Source organism: Electrona antarctica (genome assembly GCF_951216825.1).
Source record: "Electrona antarctica genome assembly, contig: scaffold_160, whole genome shotgun sequence".
NCBI lineage: Eukaryota > Metazoa > Chordata > Actinopteri > Myctophiformes > Myctophidae > Electrona > Electrona antarctica.
In genome coordinates, this window is record NW_027638313.1 from 166,056 (window position 1) to 181,704 (window position 15,649).

The 15,649-nt window shown below is 49.7% G+C and overlaps 1 protein-coding gene across 1 annotated transcript in view; it reads left to right on the plus strand.

Moving 5' to 3' along the window:
* Positions 1-442: 442 nt before the first annotated feature.
* LOC306918179 (BAR/IMD domain-containing adapter protein 2-like 1) overlaps positions 443-15,649 on the plus strand; it is a gene marked incomplete at its 3' end in the record, with an annotated part of 120,816 nt that continues 105,609 nt past the window's right edge. Inside the window, exon 1 of the mRNA XM_079531059.1 lies at positions 443-731. Within this exon, the coding sequence (XP_079387185.1) occupies positions 672-731 (60 nt within the window). The 5' untranslated portion in view covers positions 443-671. The remainder of the gene's footprint in view (positions 732-15,649) is intronic.

Below are 15,649 nucleotides of genomic sequence, written 5' to 3' on the forward strand. Positions count from 1 at the left end.
AATAGCAGATCTACAAGCTCATCTGTCTCTCAGCTAACTGGTCCTTGGGCTGAAAAGAGCAATAATCATCATAATTATTTGAACCTTACCGGGCCCTTGTAAAAATAAAAAATAAATAAAAAATGAATCAATCAATCAGCCAGCCTTGGTGTATTATTTGTTTGCACCACTCTCGTTTTGCCGCCAGGGAGCGCCAGAAACCTGCATTTTGGGTGTCAGTGCACTTGTGTGTGTATATCGTGTCGGTCGGTGGCGTGCACCTTTGTGACGTCAGACCCTCTCTCTCTCTCTCTCTCTCTCTCACCTCCAAAGTAAACCTGCTCAGTTGAACTAAACTCTGTAACGAAGGAGGAACACATGAGTCTGACAGATCAGCTCTAAGCCTTTATCACACACACACACACACACACCGAGCCACCTGTTACACGCGGACGGTGTCGGTTACTTTGCTCCATTGTGTGTCTGTCGGTTAGAGCAGAAACATTAACAAACATGTCAGTGAGTTAACGGTTACAGTTCTCGGCTGTGTTTTTATTTTTCCTTCTATCCCCGCCGGCTGGGTGGACCGTGGACCGTGGTGGACCTATATTAGTTTGGTTGTTTTCGTTGTCGTCATTATTGGACTTTAAAACTAAAACAAAAGGGACTATATTTCATTGTTGTTTCGAAACATGAACATCATGTCGAGGGAGTCGGACGAGGTGAGCAAGCTCACGGAGAGCACCTACAAGGTGAGCTACAGGTGTGTGTGTGTGTGTGTGTGTGTGTGTGTGTGTGTGTGTGTGTGTGTGTGTGTGTGTGTCAGTCGTGCCACTACTGACTTGATGTTTTGTTGGCCAAAACAAGTGTGCAGTCCCTGTAACAATCTACAAGCTATCAACACCTGGCATTGTGACGTGTGGATAGCTTGTAGATCTGTTCTTTATATGGTTCATATAGTTTCAACACGGTTTTAGGAGTTCTCCTTCTAAAACTACAGAGCAGCTCTATGGCCTCATATTCACAACAGAACATCTAGTTTACATTATCTACACTGTATTGTTATACATCATCTCAATTCAGTTGCTCTAATTTCAATTCAAAAGGGGCTTTATTGGCATGAGGAAACATTGTTTACATCTCTCTCTCTCCTCTCTCTCTCTCTCTCACACACACACACACACACACACACACACACACACACACACACACACTAGCTGCTGTCCATTGAATGAAGCATCCATTTGTATCAAGCATGGTGTTCTCTGTATGTAAAGAGAGATGATGCAGTGCTCATACACACACACACCACAGACTGTTTTCAGCACATTACACCATAGAGTATATATATAATAGAGACTGAACTGGCGCGAAGCTCCGCCCCCCCAGCTATTCATGTCAGTGGAAGTTGCTCAGTGGCGTTTTGAAGCACCCGGAAGACTGCCGGAAGTACCGTCTCAGAAGGTCTACTTCCGCATTTGACCACCACATTTTGGTGGTCAAATGCGGAAGTGCAACCGAGCGCTCAATGTTAAAGCCCAGCTGCATGGGGTTTCCCGGTCATGAATCCACGGGTCCGCCTGTAGTCCCTCCTCCTACCACTAGGGCCGAGCGCCTCAACGTTGGAAAGCCTGCCTGCCCCCTTGCATTACACAGTAGTCATTATTAGGGATGTGCCGATGAGACATTTTGGCCAATATCGATATCCGATATAATGAATTGCTGTTATGGCCGATAACCGATATTACCAATGTCGATATGATCTCAAAATTATAATAATTTTGTCCATTCTGAAAAATCCATGTAACATAACAGGGTGTAGGCAAGTCACATTTAACTTAAAGGAGCATTCAGTGATTTGAGTGATTTGGAAAACCACCCAGTCCGCCCCGGTAACAAAATGTGCACATGCACGCTCTACAGTGGGGGGAAGTGCAACAGGCCAACAGAATGTGCACCCACCCGCCCCCACTCGATCATGATTGGAGGAAGGCCCCTCTCATCCTGATTGGATGAAGGCTTTGCCACCCGCCACCAAAACTGAAACTAGGGTTTTTTGACCCCAGGGGCTCACTGGGGACAGGGAGGAACTCCTTATATGGTCAGCACACTCTATAGTAGGGAGGATTATCCAGAAAAAAATAAAAAATAAGTGATATTTAGATTAAGTCAAATCACTGAATATACCTTTAAATACCTTTTATATTTAATATTGTAAAGCAAAGCAAAGTTACTATATTTACCCAGGGTAACTGGACTAAGCATCAGATACTTGTTTACAGCCAGGCCCTGCTCATAGAACATTTCATGGTAGTGGTTCAATGCCTTGCTCAAGGGCACTTCAGCGGTGGTAATCTTAACGTGCCGGTCCGGGGATACGAACTGGCGACCTTCCGGTATCAAGACCGCTCCGCAAACCGTTCGGCCACCGCTGCCACAAGTTGTGAGCTTGTAGATCTGTTCAAGCTGTTACTTTGGGCTTGTTTATCTGTAAAGACAGACCGAATAATCAGACTGATGAATTAATCGGACCGATTAATTAATCGGTCTGATTGATTAATCGAACTGATGCCGATTAATCTAAAAACAACTAAAATCGGCTGATACCGATGTGTTTGACGATTTAATCTCCCTTCACTAGTCTGTAACTCTGTATGTAAGGACAGATGATGCAGTGCTCACACACACACACACACACACACACACACACACACACACACACACACACACACACACACACACCACAGTCTGTTTGTTATGTGGGTGTTTTCAACACATTAAACAGTAGCACAGGGAAGATATTAATAGTCCTAGTACACACTACTGTAGACTACAGCAGCTGTCAACATGTCTGTCAACGCTCTGTAGAGCTGAGAGAGTTCAGGTGGATTCTTCAATAGGAGACACACAGCTAATGGTTTGTAGAGGTAGTACTAGACAGAGTACAGTACAGTACAGTACAGTACAGTACAGAGTACTGTACAGTACAGAGCTGAGAGAGTCCAGGTGGATTCCTGAATAGCAGACACGCACTTAATTAATTTCTTTGGGGTAGTAGTAGTAGTAGCAGTAGTAGTAGTAGTAGCAGTAGCAGCAGTAGCAGTAGTAGCAGCAGTAGTAGCAGTAGCAGTATTAGCAGTAGTATTAGTAGCAGTAGTAGCAGTAGCAGTAGCAGCAGCAGCAGCAGCAGCAGCAGCAGCAGTAGCAGCAGTAGTAATGGGGCGGCTGTGGCTCAGGAGGTAGAGCAGGTCGTCCAATGATCCATGGGTCGGCGGTTCGAATCCTGGCTCCTCCTCCTGTCTACATGTCGAAGTGTCCTTGAGCAAGACACTGGACCCCAAATTGCTCCCGATGTGCTGGTTGGTGCCTTGCATGGCTTCTGCCGCAATCGGTGAATGTGTGTGTGAATGGGTGAATGTAATGCACTATCTATGTAAAGCGCCTTGGATAAAGGAGCTATATAAATGGAGCTATGTAACTGTACAGTTACTGTAGTACAGTACAGAGTACAACGTTGAGGTGAATTCCTCCTCCAGACATTCAGTTAATGGTTTGTAGTAGTAGTACAGAGTACACTAGTACAGTACTGTACACTGCAGTGGTTCCCAAAGTGGGGTCCGGGGACCCCCAGGGGGTCCTTGAGGGAGTTCCAGGGGGCCCTTGTGGGTCTGTAACTCTGAGAGTGTACAAATGGAACCAAATGGACCCTGACGGGTTCCATTTTGTACACTCTCAGAGTTAAATTAACATTGATTTTACAATATAAATTGGGGGTCCCAGATAAGAGATAGAAATGCCATTAAATCAGTAGCACGCCTCTTTCCTACAACCGAGAACAGGTCGGGCCAATCGGGACACGGTATGCAATATGGGCGGGCTTTGGTACAGTGACGTTCAATGCTTGAGACCTTTGACTGACAGTAGCTCTGACCAATTGCGTCAAAGAGAAAATGTTTGAACCCGCCCCCCGGGAAATGAAATCCAAGTGGAGCCAGCCCAGACTAATATACCGCGACAGTGTTGTGTGATATTAGTCTGGCTTATTAGCCAGGCTACTTTGGAATAGCTGTGCCGGCATTACATATACCACAAACGCACTTGGAATGGGACATAGAGTATTTAACCCATTTAGGCCTGACGTCGAAATAAAACAAACATTCGCTCTGAAAGAATATATATTCAAAGATTTGTGCCGCATTTTCACGATTTAAAAAAAAAATAGCAGACCTACAAGCTCGTAGCGTGCCACTCGGTGGCGCGCTATGAGCTTGTAGATCTGCTATTTTTCAATAGCTAAAGTATAACATAATAAACACCAAAAGTGGTTCCTGCCCAGAATGGGAATGCTACCGAGATTTTTGTGCACAGCAACACTCTTGAAACACACAATATTGCGTAGTGAGTTTGAACTGACAGGTCCTTTTTTTGATGTCACTCAAAGTCACCAAGTGGCAGATACAAAAAAAACAGCTGTTTTTATGTTAAAGTAAATATTCTTTAGGGACATCATGGCATGTGATCTATACCTGCACAGCCTGTGAACTACGGGTGGATCTATACCTGCACAGCCTGTGTGAACTACGGGTGGATCTATACCTGCACAGCCTGTGAACTACGGGTGGATCTATACCTGCACAGCCTGTGAACTACGGGTGGATCTATACCTGCACAGCCTGTGAACTACGGGTGGATCTATACCTGCACAGCCTGTGAACTACGGGTGGATCTATACCTGCACAGCCTGTGAACTACGGGTGGATCTATACCTGCACAGCCTGTGAACTACTGGTGGATCTATACCTGCACAGCCTGTGTGAACTACGGGTGGATCTATACCTGCACAGCCTGTGAACTACGGGTGGATCTATACCTGCACAGCCTGTGAACTACGGGTGGATCTATACCTGCACAGCCTGTGTGAACTACGGGTGGATCTATACCTGCACAGCCTGTGAACTACTGGTGGATCTATACCTGCACAGCCTGTGTAGCATGTGATCTATACCTGCACAGCCTGTGTGAACTACGGGTGGATCTATACCTGCACAGCCTGTGTGAACTACGGGTGGATCTATACCTGCACAGCCTGTGAACTACGGGTGGATCTATACCTGCACAGCCTGTGAACTACGGGTGGATCTATACCTGCACAGCCTGTGAACTACGGGTGGATCTCTGCACAGCCTGTGTGAACTACTGGTGGATCTATACCTGCACAGCCTGTGAACTACGGGTGGATCTATACCTGCACAGCCTGTGAACTACGGGTGGATCTATACCTGCACAGCCTGTGTGAACTACGGGTGGATCTATACCTGCACAGCCTGTGTGAACTACGGGTGGATCTATACCTGCACAGCCTGTGTGAACTACGGGTGGATCTATACCTGCACAGCCTGTGAACTACGGGTGGATCTATACCTGCACAGCCTGTGAACTACGGGTGGATCTATACCTGCACAGCCTGTGAACTACGGGTGGATCTATACCTGCACAGCCTGTGTGAACTACTGGTGGATCTATACCTGCACAGCCTGTGTGAACTACGGGTGGATCTTAATCTACCTTTTGGGCACCTCTGGCGTAGAGAGTTGAGAAGAATTCCTGCAGAGCAGAAACTCTGATAATGGTTTGAAATGAAACAATGAGATAAAAGAGCAGCCCCACCCTTCCTGTCAGTCCGGTATGAAAGGCTTACACCGCGTGCGTGCGTGCGTGCGTGGGTGCATGCGTGGGTGCACGTGAATAGGCCCACCTTTCCAGCCAGTCAGGTATGGAAAGCTTTCACCTCCATGAGTCAGGTGTGTGTGTGTGTGTGTGTGTGTGTGTGTGTGTGTGTGTGTGTGTGTGTGTGTGTGTGTGTGTGTGTGTGTGTGTGTGTGTGTGTGTGTGTGTGTGTGTGTGTGTGTGTGTGTGTGTGTGTGTGTGTGTGTGTGTGTGTGTGTCACTTTCAAAGGATGCAGTCTTTTGTTTTGAGTGCCGACACTTCCAGAATGACAGCAAAGTCAGAATAACCGTTCAATTGAACACTTTTGTTTGTGCGATAAAAAAATTATAATATCCAAATTGTTATGCCTAAACCTACATAGCTATGAATATGGGTTCACACTTGCTAGTTTATGTTTGTAAGTGTAGCAACAGTGAAAACAGCACATTCTAGGTAAACAGTGCTCTTATTTTACCTTCTACAGACCAGAGAGCTCTGGTCACATTCAGGTGTTTATTGTACCTTCTACAGACCAGAGAGCTCTGGTCACATTCAGGTGTTTATTGTACCTTCTACAGACCAGAGAGCTCTGGTCACATTCAGGTGTTTATTGTACCTTCTACAGACCAGAGAGCTCTGGTCACATTCAGGTGTTTATTGTACCTTCTACAGACCAGAGAGCTCTGGACACATTCAGGTGTTTATTGTACCTTCTACAGACCAGAGAGCTCTGGTCACATTCAGGTGTTTATTGTACCTTCTACAGACCAGAGAGCTCTGGTCACATTCAGGTGTTTATTGTACCTTCTACAGACCAGAGAGCTCTGGTCACATTCAGGTGTTTATTGTACCTTCTACAGACCAGAGAGCTCTGGTCACATTCAGGTGTTTATTGTACCTTCTACAGACCAGAGAGCTCTGGTCACATTCAGGTGTTTATTGTACCTTCTACAGACCAGAGAGCTCTGGTCACATTCAGGTGTTTATTGTACCTTCTACAGACCAGAGAGCTCTGGTCACATTCAGGTGTTTATTGTACCTTCTACAGACCAGAGAGATCTGGTCACATTCAGGTGTTTATTGTACCTTCTACAGACCAGAGAGCTCTGGTCACATTCAGGTGTTTATTGTACCTTCTACAGACCAGAGAGCTCTGGTCACATTCAGGTGTTTATTGTACCTTCTACAGACCAGAGAGATCTGGTCACATTCAGGTGTTTATTGTACCTTCTACAGACCAGAGAGCTCTGGTCACATTCAGGTGTTTATTGTACCTTCTACAGACCAGAGAGCTCTGGTCACATTCAGGTGTTTATTGTACCTTCTACAGACCAGAGAGCTCTGGTCACATTCAGGTGTTTATTGTACCTTCTACAGACCAGAGAGATCTGGTCACATTCAGGTGTTTATTGTACCTTCTACAGACCAGAGAGCTCTGGTCACATTCAGGTGTTTATTGTACCTTCTACAGACCAGAGAGCTCTGGTCACATTCAGGTGTTTATTGTACCTTCTACAGACCAGAGAGATCTGGTCACATTCAGGTGTTTATTGTACCTTCTACAGACCAGAGAGCTCTGGTCACATTCAGGTGTTTATTGTACCTTCTACAGACCAGAGAGCTCTGGTCACATTCAGGTGTTTATTGTACCTTCTACAGACCAGAGAGCTCTGGTCACGTTCAGGTGTTTAGACAGGTTCATGGTGTTGTGTTTATAGGCGGTTGCGTCCCCCTCTCAAACGAGCACTTGCCCGGTCGGGCAACCTGAAAGCAAACTCCACCTGCCCAAAAGTTTAATTCAGATGGCAGGTGGGCAACCCTTAGTGGTAGTCTGAAAACCCACCTTTTCAGACTCCATCATGGCCCGTAGCACTTACCCTAGCCCCTTAGATAACACTTTTGTAGACTTAGATAGCATTTTATACAGACTTATAGCATGTGATGTTAACAAAGTTTATAAAAACAAGGAAAACAAAATAATAGACAGACTGTTAACATAACGTTTATAAAAACAAGGAAAACAAAAGAATAGACAGACTGCTTCTCAGAAAGTCCTAATACTGACCGTATTTAATGTCCAGGCCAGTGTTTCTGAATCTTAAGCATTTGGACGCTGACCATGCACCATCTGAAATCATTTGGACGCTGACCATGCACCATCTGAAATCATTTGGTTCCAATAACTCCCACACACGATTTGGCCTGTAAATGTTTCAAAATATATTGTTGTCACAAATAATACGTTGCCAAAGGCTGTGTGTGTGTGTGTGTGTGTGTGTGTGTGTGTGTGTGTGTGTGTGTGTGTGTGTGTGTGTGTGTGTGTGTGTGTGTGTGTGTGTGTGTGTGTGTGTGTGTGTGTGTGTGTGTGTGTGTGTGTGTGTGTGTGTGTGTGTGTACGTGCTTGTGTTTGTGTATGCGCACCACGTGTGTGTGTGTGTATGCGCACCATGTGTGTGTGTGTGTGTGTGTGTGTGTGTGTGCGCGCAGACAGGTGGCACCGGGTGGTATCAGCGTTGTCGTTAAACCCACCAGGACAGTGCAGATCTACATCTACAGGCTATCAACGCCTAGCTGGCATTGAGACGTGTTGATAGCTTGTAGATCTGTTCCTTTTTGGCTTATTGGTTCATATAGTTATAACAGAGATTTGCATTTCTAAACTGTATTCTCTCTCTCTCTGTCTCTCTCTGTCTCTCTCTGTCTCTGTCTCTGTCTCTGTCTCTCTGTCTCTCTCTCTGTCTCTCTGTCTCTCTCTCTGTCTCTGTCTCTTTCTCTCTGTCTCTCTGTCTCTGTCTCTGTCTCTCTCTCTCTCTGTCTCTCTGTCTCTGTCTCTGTCTCTCTCTATCTCCGTCTCTCTGTCTCTCTGTCTCTCTCTATCTCCGTCTCTCTGTCTCTCTGTCTCTCTGTCTCTGTCTCTCTCTGTCTCTCTCTCTCTCTGTCAGAGGTGCCCAAAATGTATATCGTGATCCACCAGTAGATCACAAAGGCTGTCCAGGTAGATCAATATGTATTTGGCCGCCGACCCCCATCTGAAAATATGTTGTTTCAGGGACCCCTCCCCCCCCCCCCCCCAGAAGCAAAGATTTGAGTTAAAAATGTTCGCTCTGAAATAATATATATTCAAAGATTTGCGCCACATTTTCACGATTTTTCAAAAATAGCAGACCTGAGCTTGTAGATCTGCTATTTTTCAATAGCTGAAGCATAACATAATGCTTAATACACTAAAAGGGGTTCCCGCCTAACCTGACTCCGCCAGATGGGGCAGCAGAGAGTACACTGGGTTCCCCGCTCCTGCTCCCATCTGGGAACTCTCAGGCAGACTTGATGCCAGGCCACAAAACGGCCTGGCCAATCAGCAGCAGCTATCCCGCCTCTAGCTGCTGCTGATTGGCCAGGCCGTTTTGTGGCCGGGCATCAAGTCTGCCTGAGAGTTCCCAGATGAGAGCAGGAGGGGGGAACCCAGTGTACTCTCTGCTGCCCCATCTGGCGGAGTCAGGTTAGTTCCCGCCCAGAATGGGTTGACTATTTTCAGCAGTTGCATAATATTTTTCAGGTGGGTAGATCTAGTTGAGCTTAATGTCATTTTGAAAGTAGCTCTCAAGTCAAAACAGTGTGTGGTCATCTCTGCTCTCAGTTATCTCTGTGGTCATCTCTGCTCCCAGTTATCTCTGTGGTTGACGTTCTTCACTGAGTTCAGACTTTGAGCTCCTCGGAGGTTCAGAGCAGATCCTTGAAGTGATGAAACCCCCAGCCTGACACGGTTAATAATTCAGCATACTGTAACACTGTGTGTGTGTGTGTGTGTGTGTGTGTGTGTGTGTGTGTGTGTGTGTGTGTGTGTGTGTGTGTGTGTGTGTGTGTGTGTGTGTGTGTGTGTGTGTGTGTGTGTGTGTGTGTGTGTGTGTGTGTGTGTGTGTGTGTGTTAGTGCGCGCGGTAATATTATACAGCGACTCAGCGAGCTCCTTCACACACACACACACACACACACACACACACACACACACACACACACACACACACACACAGCAGATGTAGTAAAATAAAATGCTTCTTCTTTCCAAAGCTGTGTTTGATAGCCTAGCTGCCCTATTAGGCTTGTAGGGGTCTTTCTGAGGCCAAGGACCCCCTTAGCTGAGAGAGAGATGAAGCAGGGACCCCTTAGCTGAGAGAGAGATGAAGCAGGGACCCCTTAGCTGAGAGAGAGATGAAGCAGGGACCCCTTAGCTGAGAGAGAGATGAAGCAGGGACCCCTTAGCTGAGAGAGAGATGAAGCAGGGACCCCTTAGCTGAGAGAGAGATGAAGCAGGGACCCCTTAGCTGAGAGAGAGATGAAGCAGGGACCCCTTAGCTGAGAGAGAGAGATGAAGCAGGGACCCCCTTAGCTGAGAGAGAGAGATGAAGCAGGGACCCCCTTAGCTGAGAGAGAGATGAAGCAGGGACCCCCTTAGCTGAGAGAGATGAAGCAGGGACCCCCTTAGCTGAGAGAGAGAGATGAAGCAGGGACCCCTTAGCTGAGAGAGAGAGATGAAGCAGGGACCCCTTAGCTGAGAGAGAGATGAAGCAGGGACCCCTTAGCTGAGAGAGATGAAGCAGGGACCCCTTAGCTGAGAGAGATGAAGCAGGGACCCCTTAGCTGAGAGAGAGAGATGAAGCAGGGACCCCCTTAGCTGAGAGAGAGATGAAGCAGGGACCCCCTTAGCTGAGAGAGAGAGATGAAGCAGGGACCCCCTTAGCTGAGAGAGAGAGATGAAGCAGGGACCCCCTTAGCTGAGAGAGAGAGATGAAGCAGGGACCCCTTAGCTGAGAGAGAGAGATGAAGCAGGGACCCCCTTAGCTGAGAGAGAGAGATGAAGCAGGGACCCCCTTAGCTGAGAGAGAGAGATGAAGCAGGGACCCCCTTAGCTGAGAGAGAGAGATGAAGCAGGGACCCCTTAGCTGAGAGAGAGAGATGAAGCAGGGACCCCCTTAGCTGAGAGAGAGAGATGAAGCAGGGACCCCCTTAGCTGAGAGAGAGATGAAGCAGGGACCCCCTAGCTGAGAGAGAGATGAAGCAGGGACCCCTTAGCTGAGAGAGAGATGAAGCAGGGACCCCTTAGCTGAGAGAGAGATGAAGCAGGGACCCCCTTAGCTGAGAGAGAGAGATGAAGCAGGGACCCCTTAGCTGAGAGAGAGATGAAGCAGGGACCCCCTTAGCTGAGAGAGAGATGAAGCAGGGACCCCCTTAGCTGAGAGAGAGAGATGAAGCAGGGACCCCCTTAGCTGAGAGAGAGAGATGAAGCAGGGACCCCTTAGCTGAGAGAGAGATGAAGCAGGGACCCCTTAGCTGAGAGAGAGATGAAGCAGGGACCCCCTTAGCTGAGAGAGAGAGATGAAGCAGGGACCCCCTAGCTGAGAGAGAGAGATGAAGCAGGGACCCCCTTAGCTGAGAGAGAGATGAAGCAGGGACCCCTTAGCTGAGAGAGAGATGAAGCAGGGACCCCTTAGCTGAGAGAGAGATGAAGCAGGGACCCCCTAGCTGAGAGAGAGATGAAGCAGGGACCCCCTTAGCTGAGAGAGAGAGAAGAAGCAGGGACCCCCTAGCTGAGAGAGAGAGATGAAGCAGGGACCCCCTTAGCTGAGAGAGAGAGATGAAGCAGGGACCCCCTTAGCTGAGAGAGAGATGAAGCAGGGACCCCCTTAGCTGAGAGAGAGATGAAGCAGGGACCCCCTTAGCTGAGAGACAGAGATGAAGCAGGGACCCCCTTAGCTGAGAGACAGATGAAGCAGGGACCCCTTAGCTAAGAGAGAGATGAAGCAGGGACCCTCTTAGCTGAGAGAGAGATGAAGCAGGGACCCCCTTAGCTGAGAGAGAGATGAAGCAGGGACCCCCTTAGCTGAGAGAGAGATGAAGCAGGGACCCCTTTAGCTGAGAGAGAGATGAAGCAGGGACCCCTTTAGCTGAGAGAGAGATGAAGCAGGGACCCCCTTAGCTGAGAGAGAGATGAAGCAGGGACCCCCTAGCTGAGAGAGAGAGATGAAGCAGGGACCCCCTTAGCTGAGAGAGAGAGATGAAGCAGGGACCCCTTAGCTGAGAGAGAGATGAAGCAGGGACCCCCTTAGCTGAGAGAGAGAGAGATGAAGCAGGGACCCCCTTAGCTGAGAGACAGGGATGAAGCAGGGACCCCCTAGCTGAGAGAGAGAGATGAAGCAGGGACCCCCTTAGCTGAGAGAGAGATGAAGCAGGGACCCCCTTAGCTGAGAGAGAGATGAAGCAGGGACCCCCTTAGCTGAGAGAGAGAGATGAAGCAGGGACCCCCTTAGCTGAGAGAGAGAGATGAAGCAGGGACCCCTTAGCTGAGAGAGAGATGAAGCAGGGACCCCCTTAGCTGAGAGAGAGAGATGAAGCAGGGACCCCCTAGCTGAGAGAGAGAGATGAAGCAGGGACCCCCTTAGCTGAGAGAGAGATGAAGCAGGGACCCCCTAGCTGAGAGAGAGAGATGAAGCAGGGACCCCCTTAGCTGAGAGAGAGATGAAGCAGGGACCCCCTAGCTGAGAGAGAGATGAAGCAGGGACCCCTTAGCTGAGAGAGAGATGAAGCAGGGACCCCTTAGCTGAGAGAGAGATGAAGCAGGGACCCCTTAGCTGAGAGAGAGAGATGAAGCAGGGACCCCCTTAGCTGAGAGACAGGGATGAAGCAGGGACCCCCTTAGCTGAGAGAGAGAGATGAAGCAGGGACCCCCTTAGCTGAGAGAGAGATGAAGCAGGGACCCCCTTAGCTGAGAGAGAGATGAAGCAGGGACCCCCTTAGCTGAGAGAGAGATGAAGCAGGGACCCCCTTAGCTGAGAGAGATGAAGCAGGGACCCCCTTAGCTGAGAGAGAGAGATGAAGCAGGGACCCCTTAGCTGAGAGAGAGATGAAGCAGGGACCCCCTTAGCTGAGAGAGAGAGAGATGAAGCAGGGACCCCTTAGCTGAGAGAGAGATGAAGCAGGGACCCCCTAGCTGAGAGAGAGAGATGAAGCAGGGACCCCCTTAGCTGAGAGAGAGATGAAGCAGGGACCCCCTAGCTGAGAGAGAGAGATGAAGCAGGGACCCCCTTAGCTGAGAGAGAGATGAAGCAGGGACCCCCTAGCTGAGAGAGAGATGAAGCAGGGACCCCTTAGCTGAGAGAGAGATGAAGCAGGGACCCCTTAGCTGAGAGAGAGATGAAGCAGGGACCCCTTAGCTGAGAGAGAGATATGAAGCAGGGACCCCCTTAGCTGAGAGACAGGGATGAAGCAGGGACCCCCTTAGCTGAGAGAGAGAGATGAAGCAGGGACCCCCTTAGCTGAGAGAGAGATGAAGCAGGGACCCCCTTAGCTGAGAGAGAGATGAAGCAGGGACCCCCTTAGCTGAGAGAGAGATGAAGCAGGGACCCCCTTAGCTGAGAGAGATGAAGCAGGGACCCCTTAGCTGAGAGAGAGATGAAGCAGGGACCCCCTTAGCTGAGAGAGAGATGAAGCAGGGACCCCTTAGCTGAGTGAGAGATGAAGCAGAGACCCCCTTAGCTGAGAGAGAGATGAAGCAGGGACCCCCTAGCTGAGAGAGAGATGAAGCAGGGACCCCCTTAGCTGAGAGAGAGATGAAGCAGGGACCCCCTAGCTGAGAGAGAGATGAAGCAGGGACCCCCTTAGCTGAGAGACAGAGATGAAGCAGGGACCCCCTTAGCTGAGAGACAGAGATGAAGCAGGGACCCCTTAGCTAAGAGAGAGAGAGATGAAGCAGGGACCCCCTTAGCTGAGAGAGAGAGATGAAGCAGGGACCCCCTTAGCTAAGAGAGACAGATGAAGCAGGGACCCCCTTAGCTGAGAGAGAGAGATGAAGCAGGGACCCCCTTAGCTGAGAGACAGAGATGAAGCAGGGACCCCTTAGCTGAGAGAGAGAGATGAAGCAGGGACCCCCTTAGCTGAGAGAGATAGAGATGAAGCAGGGACCCCCTTAGCTGAGAGACAGAGATGAAGCAGGGACCCCCTTAGCTGAGAGAGAGATGAAGCAGGGACCCCCTTAGCTGAGAGAGAGAGATGAAGCAGGGACCCCCTTAGCTGAGAGAGAGAGATGAAGCAGGGACCCCCTTAGCTGAGAGAGAGAGATGAAGCAGGGACCCCCTTAGCTGAGATACAGAGATGAAGCAGGGACCCCCTTAGCTGAGAGACAGAGATGAAGCAGGGACCCCCTTAGCTGAGAGAGAGATGAAGCAGGGACCCCCTTAGCTGAGAGACAGAGATGAAGCAGGGACCCCTTAGCTAAGAGAGAGAGAGATGAAGCAGGGACCCCCTTAGCTGAGAGAGAGATGAAGCAGGGACCCCAATTAGCTGAGAGAGATGAAGCAGGGACCCCCTTAGCTGAGAGAGATGAAGCAGGGACCCCCTTAGCTGAGAGACAGAGATGAAGCAGGGACCCCCTTAGCTGAGGGAGAGATGAAGCAGGGACCCCCTTAGCTGAGAGACAGAGATGAAGCAGGGACCCCCTTAGCTGAGAAAGATGAAGCAGGGACCCCCTTAGCTGAGAGACAGAGATGAAGCAGGGACCCCCTTAGCTGAGGGAGAGATGAAGCAGGGACCCCCTTAGCTGAGAGACAGAGATGAAGCAGGGACCCCTTAGCTAAGAGAGAGAGAGAGATGAAGCAGGGACCCCCTTAGCTGAGAGAGAGATGAAGCAGGGACCCCCTTAGCTGAGAGAGATGAAGCAGGGACCCCCTTAGCTGAGAGAGATGAAGCAGGGACCCCCTTAGCTGAGAGACAGAGATGAAGCAGGGACCCCCTTAGCTGAGGGAGAGATGAAGCAGGGACCCCCTTAGCTAAGAGAGAGAGAGATGAAGCAGGGACCCCCTTAGCTGAGAGAGATGAAGCAGGGACCCCCTTAGCTGAGAGACAGAGATGAAGCAGGGACCCCCTTAGCTGAGGGAGAGATGAAGCAGGGACCCCCTTAGCTAAGAGAGAGAGAGATGAAGCAGGGACCCCCTTAGCTAAGAGAGAGAGAGATGAAGCAGGGACCCCTTAGCTAAGAGAGAGATAGATGAAGCAGGGACCCCCTTAGCTGAGAGAGATGAAGCAGGGACCCCCTAGCTGAGAGAGAGAGATGAAGCAGGGACCCCCTTAGCTGAGAGAGAGAGATGAAGCAGGGACCCCTTAGCTGAGAGAGAGATGAAGCAGGGACCCCCTTAGCTGAGAGAGAGAGAGATGAAGCAGGGACCCCCTTAGCTGAGAGACAGGGATGAAGCAGGGACCCCCTAGCTGAGAGAGAGAGATGAAGCAGGGACCCCCTTAGCTGAGAGAGAGATGAAGCAGGGACCCCCTTAGCTGAGAGAGAGATGAAGCAGGGACCCCCTTAGCTGAGAGAGAGAGATGAAGCAGGGACCCCCTTAGCTGAGAGAGAGAGATGAAGCAGGGACCCCTTAGCTGAGAGAGAGATGAAGCAGGGACCCCCTTAGCTGAGAGAGAGAGATGAAGCAGGGACCCCCTAGCTGAGAGAGAGAGATGAAGCAGGGACCCCCTTAGCTGAGAGAGAGATGAAGCAGGGACCCCCTAGCTGAGAGAGAGAGATGAAGCAGGGACCCCCTTAGCTGAGAGAGAGATGAAGCAGGGACCCCCTAGCTGAGAGAGAGATGAAGCAGGGACCCCTTAGCTGAGAGAGAGATGAAGCAGGGACCCCTTAGCTGAGAGAGAGATGAAGCAGGGACCCCTTAGCTGAGAGAGAGAGATGAAGCAGGGACCCCCTTAGCTGAGAGACAGGGATGAAGCAGGGACCCCCTTAGCTGAGAGAGAGAGATGAAGCAGGGACCCCCTTAGCTGAGAGAGAGATGAAGCAGGGACCCCCTTAGCTGAGAGAGAGATGAAGCAGGGACCCCCTTAGCTGAGAGAGAGATGAAGCAGGGACCCCCTTAGCTGAGAGAGATGAAGCAGGGACCCCCTTAGCTGAGAGAGAGAGATGAAGCAGGGACCC